The 14923-nt window shown below is 39.2% G+C and overlaps 2 protein-coding genes across 2 annotated transcripts; one reads left to right on the top strand and one right to left on the bottom strand.

Annotated features, from left to right (window-relative positions):
- Window positions 1–273: 273 nt before the first annotated feature.
- Window positions 274–1739, top strand: LOC121968497 (zinc finger A20 and AN1 domain-containing stress-associated protein 9-like). Its single transcript, XM_042518838.1, has 2 exons — window positions 274–367; window positions 985–1739. The coding sequence occupies exon 2, from the start codon at window positions 1059–1061 to the stop codon at window positions 1563–1565; it is 507 nt and encodes a 168-aa protein (XP_042374772.1). The 5' UTR covers window positions 274–367; window positions 985–1058; the 3' UTR covers window positions 1566–1739.
- A 2601-nt stretch (window positions 1740–4340) lies between these two features.
- LOC121968496 lies at window positions 4341–6840 on the bottom strand. The gene is made up of 3 exons (XM_042518837.1): window positions 6674–6840; window positions 4809–5957; window positions 4341–4739 (listed from the first exon to the last, which is right to left on the bottom strand). The coding sequence occupies exons 1-3, from the start codon at window positions 6743–6745 to the stop codon at window positions 4605–4607; spliced, it is 1356 nt and encodes a 451-aa protein (XP_042374771.1). The 5' UTR covers window positions 6746–6840; the 3' UTR covers window positions 4341–4604.
- Between the last annotated feature and the right edge of the window lie 8083 nt (window positions 6841–14923).

The following is a 14923-nucleotide window of genomic DNA, read 5'->3' as shown; positions in this document are numbered from 1 at the left end:
AATTTTCTGGATTTTTTTTTAACAAACCAACAAATTTATAATTCAAACCATTAACACAATTTTTAAAGATCTACTAAAAAAAGACCTATTCTTACCTCTAATAATTTCGGTGACCCAGCAACAGTACACCAATACTAATAATGTTAAACACTGGGTAGCCATTAAGCGCGTGCGGCTAATATTTGATCGTTATTCGCAATCATGGCAACACTCGCCCAAATTCGTACTATAAAAACCCTAGCCCCCCTTCTCTAACTCCTCCATATCTCGTGCTGTATGATCTCAGTTCGCCCTTCGATTTAGTGGAGGCCATCGCGTCCTCGACCATCTCTGACTTGTTATTTCGCTTCGATCGGCTCAGCTTCTTGTATGTCTTGTCTCTGTCTCTCGATTGAGTTTTAAAGATACGATTTTTTTCGCGCTTTTTCCAAGATTGAGATAACGTTTATTCTTCTATGGATTCGAGATAGGATTCCTCTTTTTGGTTCCACGGAGGGGTTTGGGTGCTTTCTGGCTTTTGGAAGGGGATTCAACCAAAGTTCTTTGGATTGTACAATTTGCCTTCTTTTTTTTCCTTGTAAATTTAGGGTTATCTTGTTAATTTTGTGTTTTTCTTTTCGAGGATCATGATTGTAGCGGGATCGTTCCTTTTCGTTGTGTCTTTGTTAATTGAGATATCTACAAGCTGAAGATCGGAATTTGTTCCTATATTCCCCTTCTTTTTGGGTTTTGGTTGCCGTCTAATTGGTCTTGTTGAGTTCCTACTTCTGAATTGAGTTCTTATTTTTCCACAGATCGTTTTATATGTATGATATTCTTCTGTGCTAATATCGATCTATATTCCATCAAAATATAAAACTCCCTTTTATTTGTGCCCAATCTGGTCCTTATTTTCCCTTTCTTTTGTTCGCTGCTTTACCTTGATCGAATTAACCTGACTTTCTCGATGCTGATCATCGTTTTGATATTTTGTTATGACTACAGGAATATCTGGGACCTGCCTCTCGATTTTGCCTCACCAAAAATCAGAGGAGAAAAAGTAAGGTGTTCGAGTCTGAATGGCGCAAGAGAGCTGGAAAAAGGATACCGAACAAACTGACTGCGAAACTCCTGAAGTCCCCATTTTATGTGCAAACAAATGTGGGTTTTTTGGAACTGCCATGAACAATAACCTCTGCTCCAAATGCTATAAGGATATTGCCATGAAACATAAGTCGATGGTTTCTTCCCCTATAACAGAAGTGGAGAAACCGCAGATTGTTCCATCTTCTTCTGTGCAGATCAACCACACTGAAGGTTTGAGTAAAGTGGATGGGCCAAGTGAGCCCAAAGTTGTCGACGATCAACTGAAGGGATTGTTGAAGAAGCAACCGGCTAACCGATGCACCCAATGCCAGAAAAAGATAGGTTTAATTGGCTTCAAATGCCGGTGTGGCGGCACCTTTTGTTCCTCTCATAGGTACTCTGAGGCACATGAATGCTCATTTGACTACAAGGCCGCTGGCCGTGTGGTGTTAGCCAAAGAGAATCCTGTTGTGATGGCAAAGAAGTTGGAGAAAATTTGAAGTCATAGTTCTTGAATAGGGATACGAAGGCATGTTCTTTGCAAATCAGATAGCCAAGTCTTTATTCTTCGAATTGAAGATGGTAGTGTGCTTTTGATGTAAAAAGAAACTTTTATCAAATGTATGGGTTTAACCCTGTTTAAGTCAATATGAATATTATAGCATCCTTCTGCCTGATTGCTTTCCCTACGGGTAAACACAGTTTGAAAGAGGTATAACCCAACAATAGTGAGAATTAAGCGAGCAGGTAAACCAAATGATATACGCTAAGCATCTTTAGGTATATATAATATACCTAAAGATGGTGACAAGGAGACCTATTATTAAAGAATCTTTATTATGATATACACTAAGCATCTTTATGTTCTATCAACTCTCCTTGTTTTCAGGCCTAACTCACTGCATATGATTGCTAAAAGGATTTATATTTTGTATGATCACAACTGGCAGTTAATTCAACAACTGCCACTGAGAAATATTCTCAAGGGAGACCAAACAAAGAAAGTTTGGAATACTCAAACAAAAGTAGTTTGGAATGCTCAATAGATAGGGGAATAATTGTGTTCGGCTAGATTGTTTAAAGAAGGGTGAAGTATTTCGAGTTTCTAATTGTTTAAAGCTACTAAAGTTGGATTGTAATAGAATTAGGTGATCTCTATCTACATTATTTACCTTTATCATTCATCTCCTTATCTATCTACATTATTAAACCATGGATCTAGTTCATATTTGATAAGATAAAATAGAATGAAACATATTTATTCCCTTTATAATGCAATGCAATATTTGGATGAATAATTTAGGATAGAATAATCAATAAAAAAAATCCATATATATATATATATATATATATATATATATATATATATATAATTCGTCCGCACTTCACTCCACTTCACTCGAGGTGCCTGAAATTAATCCAAGGAGCCATGAGCAGTACAAGCACTTAGAATGATTCCAGACGCCTGTATTCATCTAAGTTTTTTTTGTTTTTAATTTTCTTCCATATTATATGTATTTAAGGTTCAAAATTTTAAAATTTAAGAGTTGTGTTATAATGAGTTTGAGCCAATAGAATTTTCCCTCTAAGTATGTATATATATAAAATTTTGATATCCTGTGAATTCGTCCGCACTTTACTCGGGCCACCTGGAATTAATACAAGCGGTCATGAGTAGTAGAGGTACCTGGAATGATTCCATGCGTATGTATTCATCTAAGTTTTTTTTATTTTTAATTTTATTTTATAGGTATATTATATATATTTAAGATTCAAAATTTTAAAATTTAGGAGTTGAGTTATAATGAGTTTGAGCTAATAAGATTTTTTCTCTAGGGTTCAGGCTTTCTTCTCGAGTTATAGTATTCAAAATTAAAAAATTTAGATGCTCACGGATATATTATATGTATTTAGAATTTAAGATTTAAAAGTTGGATTATAATGAGTTTAAGTTAATATATGTGTTAAGGAATTTTTTATTTTTATAGTATTTTTTATTATTTTTTTAACAAATTCATTGAAGGAGGCAAGTGATTAAATAATTAAAAATGATAATACAAAAGTTTTAGTCAAAATGAATATCCATCTAGACTCTAGATGATGAGATTGTTTTTTTATCTTTTATTTTTTTTTAACTAGCACCAAATATTAGTTTTTCAGATCAACTAATTCTGGAGATGACCGACTTAGTCTTATGAAAATTTCTTATTGATTATCATGTAAATCTAAAAGTGCTCGTAACTAACGGTCCAACAAGCCAACATCCTAGATTTGTCATCTCATCGGAGAAAAATATCTAACAATGCGCCGTAGTAAGGAATCGAATGGTGGATGTTGGGAGACTGCATGAGTATCCTACCGCTGTACCTAGTTCAGGGAGTTAGACGCTAAGGTTGTTGAGCCTTATGAATTGAGTTATAAAAGTGCGGATCATGAAAGAGCCTGATTATGTCACATAATTGTAAGGTCATTTAACTGGGCTGCAAGTAAAGTGGCAAGCTCGAGAGATCAGACTTAGCACAGGGAACTTCTTGGGGAGCTCAAGGCATCAGGAGAGAGCTTGGAGCAGAGAGCTCGAGGAGTTCGAAGGAGAGAGTTCAAGGAGCTTAGAGTAGAGAGTTTGGAGAGTTCCTTCCAATGTAGTCGATGACTATATATATATATATATATTCCAGTGTCGGAGTGTTGGCATGCCAACTTGACGAAAGGGTCGACAACCTGCCAATCTGATCCCAATTCTTCGTATGTGTTGGTACAAGTGCTAAAATATAGTAGAGCCACCTTCTATGAATAAAAAACAAATGTTCTTTTAATTTCTGCACAAATATTAAAGGCCTTGAACAAGCATTGCCTAAGCACCTCTTCCTCCTTATTTAATCAAATAGGCCTGGCCTATTACGGAAGCACATTTAGGTGATACTAACCTTTTATAGACCAGTCATTCAAGCCCAATTGTCGAGCTCAAGATGCAGCAAAATGAAAGATTACTCGTGGGAGAACTTCATCCCCGGATTAGTCAATGAAACTAATTAAGTTTATTATTTTTTTTCGTGCTTCCATCCAATTGTAAATCATTCCAAAACAAACTAAATTTGCTCATAATCTCCTCATGGTAGAAGCATTTTTTTTTCACTTCGCCATTCTATTTTCTTCTTATGTATTTTCATTTTCATTTTTTTTTTCATTTCATTCATTCCATCCTATCAAACATAGCAGCAAACCAGTATGGTAAATAGCATAACTTAGCTGAACTTTAAATTGACATATGAAGCAGGTTGCAAAGAATTATGTTTGGATTTGATAGAAGAACATAATCCTACTTTAAGTTGGAATCTAGAACAAGTTGTGTGCGCTCTTCAAGTGTGCATTTACTGAGAAATTGCATACGATGAATCAGAAATTTTTTTCCTACAGAAAATTGTCACTAGAACGTTTCTTGTTCATCTTTCTATCTGGGAATAGAATAAGTAAGAATGCAGAAACGACGCAGTAATGGAAGGCAGTTCGAGTAAATTACTTCAGTATTTGGAGAGGTTGACTCAATCTGGCGGAGACGACGACTGCTGCAGCTCCCTCATCCGAGCACCGATGCAGGAACTCATCTGCGGGTTCTCCGCGAACACCACATGGTAGGCCGCCACACAAGCTTGAGGCCATGCCATTCCAATTCGAGCCTGTAATATACAGAGAGCTTTCGTTCATCACCGTAATCGATTTCCTAATTTGGTTTTTATTAATCTTACCATGAAATAGCCGATGATGAAGGCATAGAGCTTGGCCTCCGTCGAGTGGTCACTGCCGGCGGCGATCATCCAAGAACCCGCGACCAAGGTTGAGACACCGCCGCCGGCGACGCCGCAAAATAGGCAGAACGACCCGGTGAGGTCTAGGTCGATCAGTCGCTCCATCCCCTGCTTGTTGAACATCTCCCACGCCTCCGCTGATGAGCTCCACAGCCCCCTGCCGTACACTCCCACATACACCAACCCCCACCGGTTGGCTCGCGACACAGCCCCGTCGGCCACACCCTTGAAGCACCAGCCGCAGGAGAACATGAACTCATCGGAGCCGCCCGCGCTCATGGCCCGCGCCACGGCCCGAGTCGCCGCCACCAGAGGCACCAAGGCGGCGGCGCAGCAAACGTCGCCGAGCGCGCGCTTCGAGGCGGATTCGAAGGCCGCGGCCGCCGGGATCGTTATTCCGCAGGCCAGCCGAAGGTAGGCGATTTGCGCCACGGCCACGAAGACCGTGTAGCGGACCGCTTGCGCGGTCCACCAGAGGCCGATCAGCAGAAGGATCAGGTAAACCGCGTCGTATCGCGAGTGGACGCCGGCGGCGACTCCTCCGGCGCCGAGCGTCCAGAGCGCGAAGAAGGCGAGTAATGCGAGGAGCGAGAGGGAGAGGAAGTTGACCAGAGCGAAGGACGGTGGAACAGCGGCGACTGCGGCCGAGAGGATCGCGTAGGCATGGCGGAGGCGGCGGGCGGTCCAGCAGGCGTGGAGGGATTGGATGAGGGCGAGGAGAAGAAACGGCACCGCGAAAGCCAGGCCGAGAGCAGTGCCGTCAGCGAGGAGGATGACGGCTACGGCGCAGGCGAGGACGGGGGAGAGCCAGAAAGAAGACTTGATGGCGGTGGCCGGGTGGCGGAGGGAGACGAACAGGAACAGGAGGGAAATGGCGGCGGAGGCGGCGGCGGCAACAAGGAGAGGGGCGTGCCAATGGAGGAGGAAGTGGAAGGACAGTAGGCTTCGGGAGACGAAGGCTGCGATGGATAGGAATGAGATGAGAATGACGGTGGCGATGAGGTGAGAGAAGAAGAGAAGCTTGGCTAGCCGGCCGGCGAAGTTGGTGGTGGGCCTTCGGTGGTTGTATAGTTCAGCGACATCAACAACCTGCAAAGGAAAAAAAACGAGCATATGGAGCATCTTCCTTATCATCAATCGCCATCGTCGGATCACACAGAACTGCAACTACAGTGGAGAATCATCTTTTACTTGCAGATTAGGCCACAGGGCTTCAACTTTAGTTTAGGACAATCTCAATTCTCACTCCGCAACAACGCACAGAAAAGAAAAAGAGTAAAACAAAAGTTAAATGGACCATCCATTGTTGGCCGCTTTGCTGCTTAAGATAATGAGCGATTCTATAATCGTTGTACGGCGCTCAACAATATCGGTAATCGTTTCACGACAAACACTTTGTTTCTTATCATGAGAACGTTCTCATGTATCTAAATGTCTATCACTGCTATCTAGATCTGGATAAATAAAAGGAAAAAATCTGGAAATGCCATGAGAATTAGACGAGATAAAGTAGAAGGAATGTGAATAAAACCAGAGGAATTTTACAGATTAGTTCTTTATGTCTATCGGTCATGGCGGATGGATGGAACGATGGGAGCCCCAAATCAACATAAACGATTCAAAATTTACCAAAATAAAGCAAAAAAGAAACACGAAATGAAATGTATCCTGAAATATCGAGAGAGGGCCAGACGAAGGAAGATTGGCGGAGCAATTCTAAGGCGGAGAAGGGATCGAGGAAGAGAGAAGGCAAGGAAAAAAAACAGAAGCAAAAAACAGGTAGAGATTGAAGCTTTGATGATTACCTGCGTCGGTGCCACCTGATTGATTCGCGAAGTAGGGATGGTGAACTCGCCGTGCTCAGTGCCCGTCGCCATTGCCCTTTTCTGAGTTCTCGATCTCTTTCTTCTCTGGCTCACTCGCCCGCTCGCTCGTGTTTTGGTGTAGCAAATTAAAGAGGCACGGGAAACGGTTCGGGAAGATAACTCGCTCTCGCTGCATAAACTACTTTATAAAATTTGAAAGTTATTACCATGTTACTGTCAAATACGTAACAATTCATATCGTTTTAGGCTAGTTATATCATTCATATATATATATATATATATATATATATATATATATATATATATATATATATATATATATATATATATATATATATATATATATATATATATATATATATATAGGAGTGATCTCCTGCGCGCTCGCACAGTGCGCGACTGTGCGCGCGCAGGAGATCGCTCGGTTTTTTTTTTTTTCGTTTTTTTTAAATATTTTAAATTTAAAAAATCAATTAAAAAACTAAATATTTCCTTATATAAATTTTTAATACCTTAATATATCCCCTTAACATATTACAATACTAAATAAATACTTAAATTAATTTTATTTTAATATTTTTTTTAAATCAAATACTATAACCTAATTGGAAAGTCTAAACCTCATAGGTAAAATCTAAAAAAAAAATAACTTTAACACTACAACTAACGCCTGAACCTAGAAATAAACTCATAAAAAAAATTTTAATCATTTTTTAATTTAAAAACTAATAAAAAAAATAAAGAATACCGATTGATATGCTGCGCGCGCACAGTCGCGCACTGTGCAGGCGCGCAGCATATCAATCTTGTATATATATATATATATATATATATATATATATATATATATATAATTTGTGTTCAACGGTAAAATAGATTTTATATATATATATATATATATATATATATATATAAAATTTGTGTTCAACGTTAAAATAGAGAAAAATCTTTAATCATAATCACAACTTTGTATGTAGTCCCTAATCATAAAAAAACTTTATTTTCACATGAAAGTATTATTTGTTTCAACTCCTTCATGTAAATATTGTTACCTAAATTACCCTTCAAATTTTATAGGTATAAAAAATCTAAAAACGAGTATATTTTTTATTAAATTCAGTATTTTACATTAGAATCCAGTACTTTATGCTAGAATCCAGTACTTTATGCTAGAATCCAGTATATTTTCTATCGAAATTAATCCTCATATTTTTCAGTATAAATATTCTAAAAATGAGTATAATTCCTATTAAATTAAGTACGTTAAACTAGAATTAAGTATATTTTTTATTAAATTGAGCACGACTTTTTTCCTGCTTAATATAATTTCTTATAAATTCAGCATCATTTACTATTTAAATAAGATCTAGTATATTTTTCATCCAATTGAGTACCATTTAAAGAAAATCTAGTATATTGTCCATCCAATTGAGGTGAAAAAAGAATCGTACTCAATTTGATAAAAAATATACTAGATTAATTTACTGTACTGAATATAAGAGGAATTATACTGATTTTTTGACTTTTTATACCTAAAAGTATCATGGGTAATTAGGTAAATATATTTGACTAAGGAGTGAAAACAAAGATTTTTATGGATGGAGACTGCATGCAAAGATTTATTTGTTAATAGGGGTTGCATTCAAATTTTTCCTTTGTTCAAACTTCCTTCCAGGGGTCATGTCCACAGGAAAGCTCCACTGTTATCTTCATGATTCAAACTCCAGATCTATTGGATTGACTCCTCATCTGAATGCCAACTCGACACTCCATGGGGCTATGATAATATTATTCATGTCATAGTTTGTAGAATCGCAATCCTACGTAGAATCAATTTAGGGTCAGGATCGGATCGTAGAATCGTACGATCCTACTAAAAACCCTTAAAATATTATCATACATAATTAATAATTAGAAAAAATACCATGCTAAGACCAGTGGCGGATTTACAAGGGGGTTTGGGGGGGGGGGGGGGGGGGCCACGGCCCCCCCAAGTCTCTGTTAGGATCGTTCGTACTCGGCTAGAGAGGGGGGGTGTGAATAGCCGACACCAAATCGTCGTTTCTTTCTACAAAACGTGTTAGCGCAGCGGAAAATACAAAGAAACGAAAGAGAAGAAAACCAAACCTTAACACAAGGATGTAACGAGGTTCGGAGATTAGGGCTCCTACTCCTCGGCGTGTCCGTAAGGTGGACGAGTCCAGTCAATCCGTCGGTGGATGAGTCCCCGGAGAACCGGCTAATACAAACTCCTTCTGGGTGGAGAAACCTCGCCACAACACACCCTTGCAACAGCAAGTAAGGAGAGTACAGAAATACAAGGAAAGACAGCAAGAAATACAACAGTAAGAGAACTCTTGCTTGCTTTCTCTTCGACTGGAAGAAGCAGCAGCTCCAAGCGCCTACAACAGCAGGTGACCCAGCCAAAGGGAAGCTCACGCGAAGCTTCAACGCTTCAAGAACTCAGCAGAGCTGCAGAAAGAAGAAGAAGGTTCGGAGAAGTGTTGTCTGTAGAGTCGCTCGAACCCTTATATAACCTGCGAACCTGCAAGCCAAAAAGCCAGAAACACAGGAGCCAAAAATAGCCTAGCCGTTGTCTCTCAACGGCTAGGGCCAGACCGATCAGGCATCGCCCTGATCGGTCTGGAGCTATCCTGATCGGTCCGAGAGACCGATCAGGCCCCAGTCTGATCGGTCCCCGGACCGATCCCACCTCTCTTACAGAGAGGTGGCTGCGTCTCTGATCGGTCGTGGAGACCGATCAGGCTCCATGCTGATCGGTCTCCAGACCGATCCAGCTGTTCTACAGAAAAGCGCCCAACTTTCTGTGCGTACCCTGATCGGTCCCGGGGACCGATCAGGATTCATGCTGATCGGTCCCCAGACCGATCAGTAAGCTCACAGAGGCACACTGATCGCTTTCTGATCGGTCTCCAGACCGATCAGATGACCTGGATCGATCCACTGATCGATCCAGCTCTTGGTTTTTGTCCAAACCAATTCCCACGCCTTCCACACCAATATCCGGTCAACCTTGACCTATTGGTATCTCATGCTTAGCATCTGGTCACTCCCTTGACCTGCTAAGACTCCCTACCAAGTGTCCGGTCAATCCCTTTGACCCACTTGGTCTTTTGAACACCAGATGTCCGATCATCCTTGATCCATCTGGATTTTCCCTTGCCTGGCTTTACTCACCCGGACTTTCACCTGGCTTCACTCACCAGGATTTCCACACTGCCTAACATCCCAGTTAGGACTTTCTCACTGCCTGGCTTCACTCACCAGGACTTTCCAGCTGCCTAACATCCCAGTTAGGACTTTCCCACTGCCTGACTTCACTCACCAGGACTTTCCACACTGCCTAACATCCCAGTTAGGACTTTCCCACTGCCTGGTTTCACTCACCAGGACTTTCCACCTGCCTAACATCCCAGTTAGGACTTTCCCTCGTGCCAAGCTCCCTGCTTGGACTTCTCCGTGCCAAGTCTCCATACTTGGACTTTTCCAGTGCCAAGTCTCCATACTTGGACTTTTCCCGTGTGCCAAGCTACCTGCTTGGACTTTTCCCCGTGCCAAGTCTCCGTACTTGGACTTTCCGCGTGCCAAGCTACCTGCTTGGACTTTTCCCCAATCAGGTCAACCAGGTCAACCTTGACCTAAGGTTGCACCTACAATCTCCCAAACACCTATTCTTGTCAAATATCAAGAATACAACTCTCTTCTCGTCAAACATCGTCAAACATCAAAACACAACTCGAGTCAGGTCAACTCGAGTCAGGTCAACCAAGTCAACCTTGACCTAAGGTTGCACCTACAGTCTCCATGTAAATCCTCCCTATATATGGATATATATACATGGTTATATTCTATATACTAGTATATATATATATATATAGTATACATATATAATTAGAATGGTGAAAGAGTACAAGATGATGAAATTAATCTTCCTTTTTAATATATTTTAATATAATCGATGATATACTTATTAAATATGCTATATAATTTTAGAGAAAAATATTTTTCTTGGGTGTTTTTTAATTTACCGTATAGGAATTATGTTGGAAAAAAAATAAAATTTAACAAAAGGAAACTAATTTACCTGATAGGAATTATGTTGGAAAAAAATAAAATTTACCTGATAGGAATTATGTTGGAAAAAATAAAATTTAACAAAAGGAAACTAATTTACCTGATAGGAATTATGTTGGAAAAAAATAAAATTTAACAAAAGGAAACTACTGATCATTAATTATATACAAATATTATTAGTAATAATATTATTAGTTTATTACTATATAGAAATATTTTCTAATTTATGATATAGACATTTTCTCTCCTATGGCTAAACATCTCGATCTTTTCCAATTCACACCAAAATCATTATTGTTGCTTTCATTGTCAATTGTAGCATCGTCGATCGCCAGAATTCAAAATTGATTACATATTTAGAAAGTCCGCAACCTAAATTTTCTATTGGTAGTTTGATATCAAAATCTTGAAGTAATATCGCAACTTGAGAAGAGTCGTTGGCCCTTATTTTGTGTCGGAGCTACATTTGAACTTGTTCATTATTGTTGTCTTGTCAACCACAATAACCTAGGACAGTGATTTCTAGGTAAATTTTGACCTCGATTTCAATGATAAATTGAGAATTCGGAGGTTGTTCAAGGGTGTACAAATTTCTGACGATAATTATTTTTGTCACTTAACATGCGGCCCCCCTAAATTTAAAATTCTGGATCCGCCCCTGGCTAAGACCTTCCTCTCATCAGGAAGGATGAGCAAACAATTCTCAAGCAAACACTAGTTTTGAAGACGTGGTGGTGATCGATAAATGTTCCACCATTAAACCATGCTGGCTTGGTTGACCTGTGCCAACTTGTACAGAGAGTGGGTATCCAAGAGTAATCTCATGGTTTTTATTTCCAGAAAACTATCATCTTTGATCCTTGAGTTTTTGACTGACTTATAAGAGCAAAGGTTGATCAATTTTTCATTTTCCAGATGCCTACAACATATGAAAATTCAATTTTCACATACCTACAAGCAATATATTCTGATAAACTTTTAGAAGAACACATGACAGTTCAATACAATCATAGATTTGTTCCAGGATAAGTAATTTCTTCTAATAAGTCCTAGATTTATACACATTGGGGGGAAAAGCTCAAGAAGAGAGCAATGCCACATGCTCCTAAGCATCTGCACTAGAGGAGCGATTGATTTGATATTTGATTGAGCAATAGATGAAGAAAAGATAGGTTTAATAAGTAACCACATTAGAGTCTTCCAGTTACCAAAACAATTGCAACCTGTAGCAACATAGGCAGTGAGATCTGATCATGGGCAAAGACTTCTAGCCTGGTTCCCTCAAATGGTTCATTCTCATATTTCTCTGCAAGAAACCTGAAATTGTTGAAATACTTGAACAACATAGCTGTAAGCCTGAAAAATTAGTAATTGTTCAGTTGGTTGAAATACTGCAATGCTTCTTAATGACTACTAAGCATATCCTGACTTCTTTTGTTGAGAATTATGCTTTTATTTATTGTTTATTCTCCTTAAGTTGGCTTTTTGTTTTAGTGTTGTTACCTTTTGTACTCAACATTGCTGTGGAACATTTTCATTATGATTTAGTAATTAGGTGCAGTTTTTTTCTCAATCATTAGTCTATATATATGTATAATTTAGATACCTATGCACATGAGATCAAACATATTGTACATTGAGAACGATAAGTGTTGGTTATTAGTTGTTACAATCCCACAAAGTTCAGCCATGATCTTTGTGTGTGAACCTGTTAGTCCATGATTTTTTCATCCTTGTTGAGGCTGTTTCGGTGTCCTGTGGTCAGATGTGTCTGTGACACTTGGGTTGCATGCACCTGTCATAAATTTGAGTGTATATTTTCATCATTTTATGAGGAAAGGATCTTGTACATATGTTGATACCATAGTGTTGGCATTAATTCCGAGCTCATTCTTTTCCAATTCTGAATTTTCTAAAAAAGAAAATAATGAAACCTTTTAGCAGTTACTTATGATTTACAATATCAATATAGGCAACAAGGTTCTGTTTACTTTGTGTAAATTAAATATTATGTCTGGTGTTTATTGTTGTTGAATAGAAATTGAATCTTTCTCAATAATTCATGTTTATTGAGTCTGTCATTTCATTTCAAAATGTTGCCTTGTTATGAAAGTGAACATGGTATAATCTTTGCAAGGGTCATAGAATCTGGAATGCGGTCATAGATTTAACCCATTATTGGTCCTGTTGATGTTGCATCAAAGTCATCTAGATATTAGAATGTTATTTTCTGTACTTTTCTCAAGGAATGCCACAATTCATTGTAATTGTTCTTCTCTTTATTTTCTCAATGCCATAGGTTATTTGCAGCTCGTGGAAAAATATATGAACTTCTTGTGAACTGCATTCCCCCTGAAATTATTCTAAAGGTGAAAGTTACTATATTATATTATTTTATATTAACTGAACCCAATTTTTTACTTGTATTTATCTTATTTTGATTTTGCAGAAGCTATTGCCAGAGTTACTGAAGAAATTGGACTGAATTAAAGCATGAAGTATGTCATTGGGCTGCATATCATGTGAGTATATTTTATTCACGCAAACTATCATTCCTGTCAAGGGAGTGCATGATGCACCTTGGTCCCGTGCATCCGGCGGGGTGAATTACTTGAAATTATAAAAATACCCTTCTCAAAAACTTTTGACTTAAGTTAGACAAGCATTTAATTAAATTAGAATAAAATAAATAAAAAGAAAGTACAAGACGACTGAGTTTACTTAGTTTACAATCAAGATTACTACTCCAAGACATCTCACTACTATCTCCTTCTACGAGCGAATCCTCTGAGACGGAGAAGCCTCGTACACGCGTTGAAGAATAGAAAAGAAAGTACAGAATGTAAAAGTGAAAGTACAAAAAGTATTGTCAAGTCTTGCACTAAATGAAGAAGACCGGAGCTTTATTTATAGTCCAGTGGTCGAAAATAGATGTTTGCTGACGTGGCAACTCCAGGCGCCTGGACCCGGTCCCGGCGCCCCAGTGGTGCATCTCATTTGCTCGCAATAGCTACGCAACGGTCTGAAGATAAAACTTTATCCTTGCCCGGGCGCGTAAACTCGGACCGAGCGCCTGGAGTGTTGCTGACGTGGACATATGACCACAGCAACGGCTCGTCGAGGTGCCCCTGCAGTGTCGAGGGTCCGATGCTCAGACCCACTCCGAGTGCTTAGAGTTCGGGCGCATGGAGTTGGACAAGGTCAACTCAGCGTTGCCTTTGTTTGACTTTGGCTTTGGTTCCATGGGTGATTTTCCGGTCATCCAGAGTTGAGCTCACCCTAACCAACTCCGACCTTATTCTCAAGCAGTCTTCCGCTCTGGCTTCTCGTCCCTCGGAAACGCCGTGTGCAGCTTTCTTGCTCTACCGGTGTATTCTTCTACAACTTCTCATCCCTCGAATGCACCGAGTTTGTCAACTCGATTCCCGTGTCATCATTCTCCTCTGCCGCGTCTTCCGCTCGACTAGTTGTGATCCTAAGTTCCTACACACTTAGACACAAGGATCAAAATACAATAGGACTTAACTTGATTTGGTTGATCGCATCAAAACCAACTCGAGGTACTTACAGGTCTCACCTTGCTAGTATTTCTGTGCTTGTTCTCAAGTGGCATGGGGCTAAAGCAATTGCTTATTCTTGTTTGGGGTGTTGTGAGAGCATGTGCCTTTCTAGATTCTAGGCATTTTGCATCAGGTTGAGTTTTCTTATGGATAAGGATGATTCCTTTGACATATCTACTTGTATATTGATATATAGATTTTCATTACTAAGCAACTAAAGGTTTGTCTCTTCATTTTCTCTAGTTGGTTCTTTGATCGATATCTGGTTTGATTCTCTTAAGTTTCACCAATGATCACCTATCCAAAAGGCTTAAGCTGCCGGGAAAGAGCCAAATTGAAATTGTTATTACCTCTCCTACTCTTTGTGAGACAGGAAGAAAGATTAGTATAACAGGAGCTTGAGATAAGAACCAGATGATAAGATGGGGAAGGAGAACCAAAGGGTGCAACAATTTGATGGAAACATCATTCCCTGATATCACTTTATAACTTTTATCCATTTACAGGCTTTGAACCAAGAAGATAGAACGAATAAAATTACAAAAGAAACATGAAACTTGTAGAAATTCTCACT

This window comes from Zingiber officinale, chromosome 3B (assembly GCF_018446385.1).
Source record: "Zingiber officinale cultivar Zhangliang chromosome 3B, Zo_v1.1, whole genome shotgun sequence".
Lineage (NCBI taxonomy): Eukaryota > Viridiplantae > Streptophyta > Magnoliopsida > Zingiberales > Zingiberaceae > Zingiber > Zingiber officinale.
This window is presented reverse-complemented; position numbering and strand designations above follow the sequence as displayed.

Excerpts from the sequence above, each read along its gene's own strand:
- LOC121968497 (XM_042518838.1), top strand. The coding sequence starts at position 1,059 with ATGGCGCAAGAGAGCTGGAAAAAGGATACCGAACAAACTGACTGCGAA.
- LOC121968496 (XM_042518837.1), bottom strand. The coding sequence starts at position 6,745 with ATGGCGACGGGCACTGAGCACGGCGAGTTCACCATCCCTACTTCGCGA. Across the intron at positions 5,958-6,673 it reads ATCAGGTGGCACCGACGCAG|GTTGTTGATGTCGCTGAACT; the intron begins GTAATCATCAAA and ends TTTCCTTTGCAG. Across the intron at positions 4,740-4,808 it reads TCATCATCGGCTATTTCATG|GCTCGAATTGGAATGGCATG; the intron begins GTAAGATTAATA and ends TGTATATTACAG.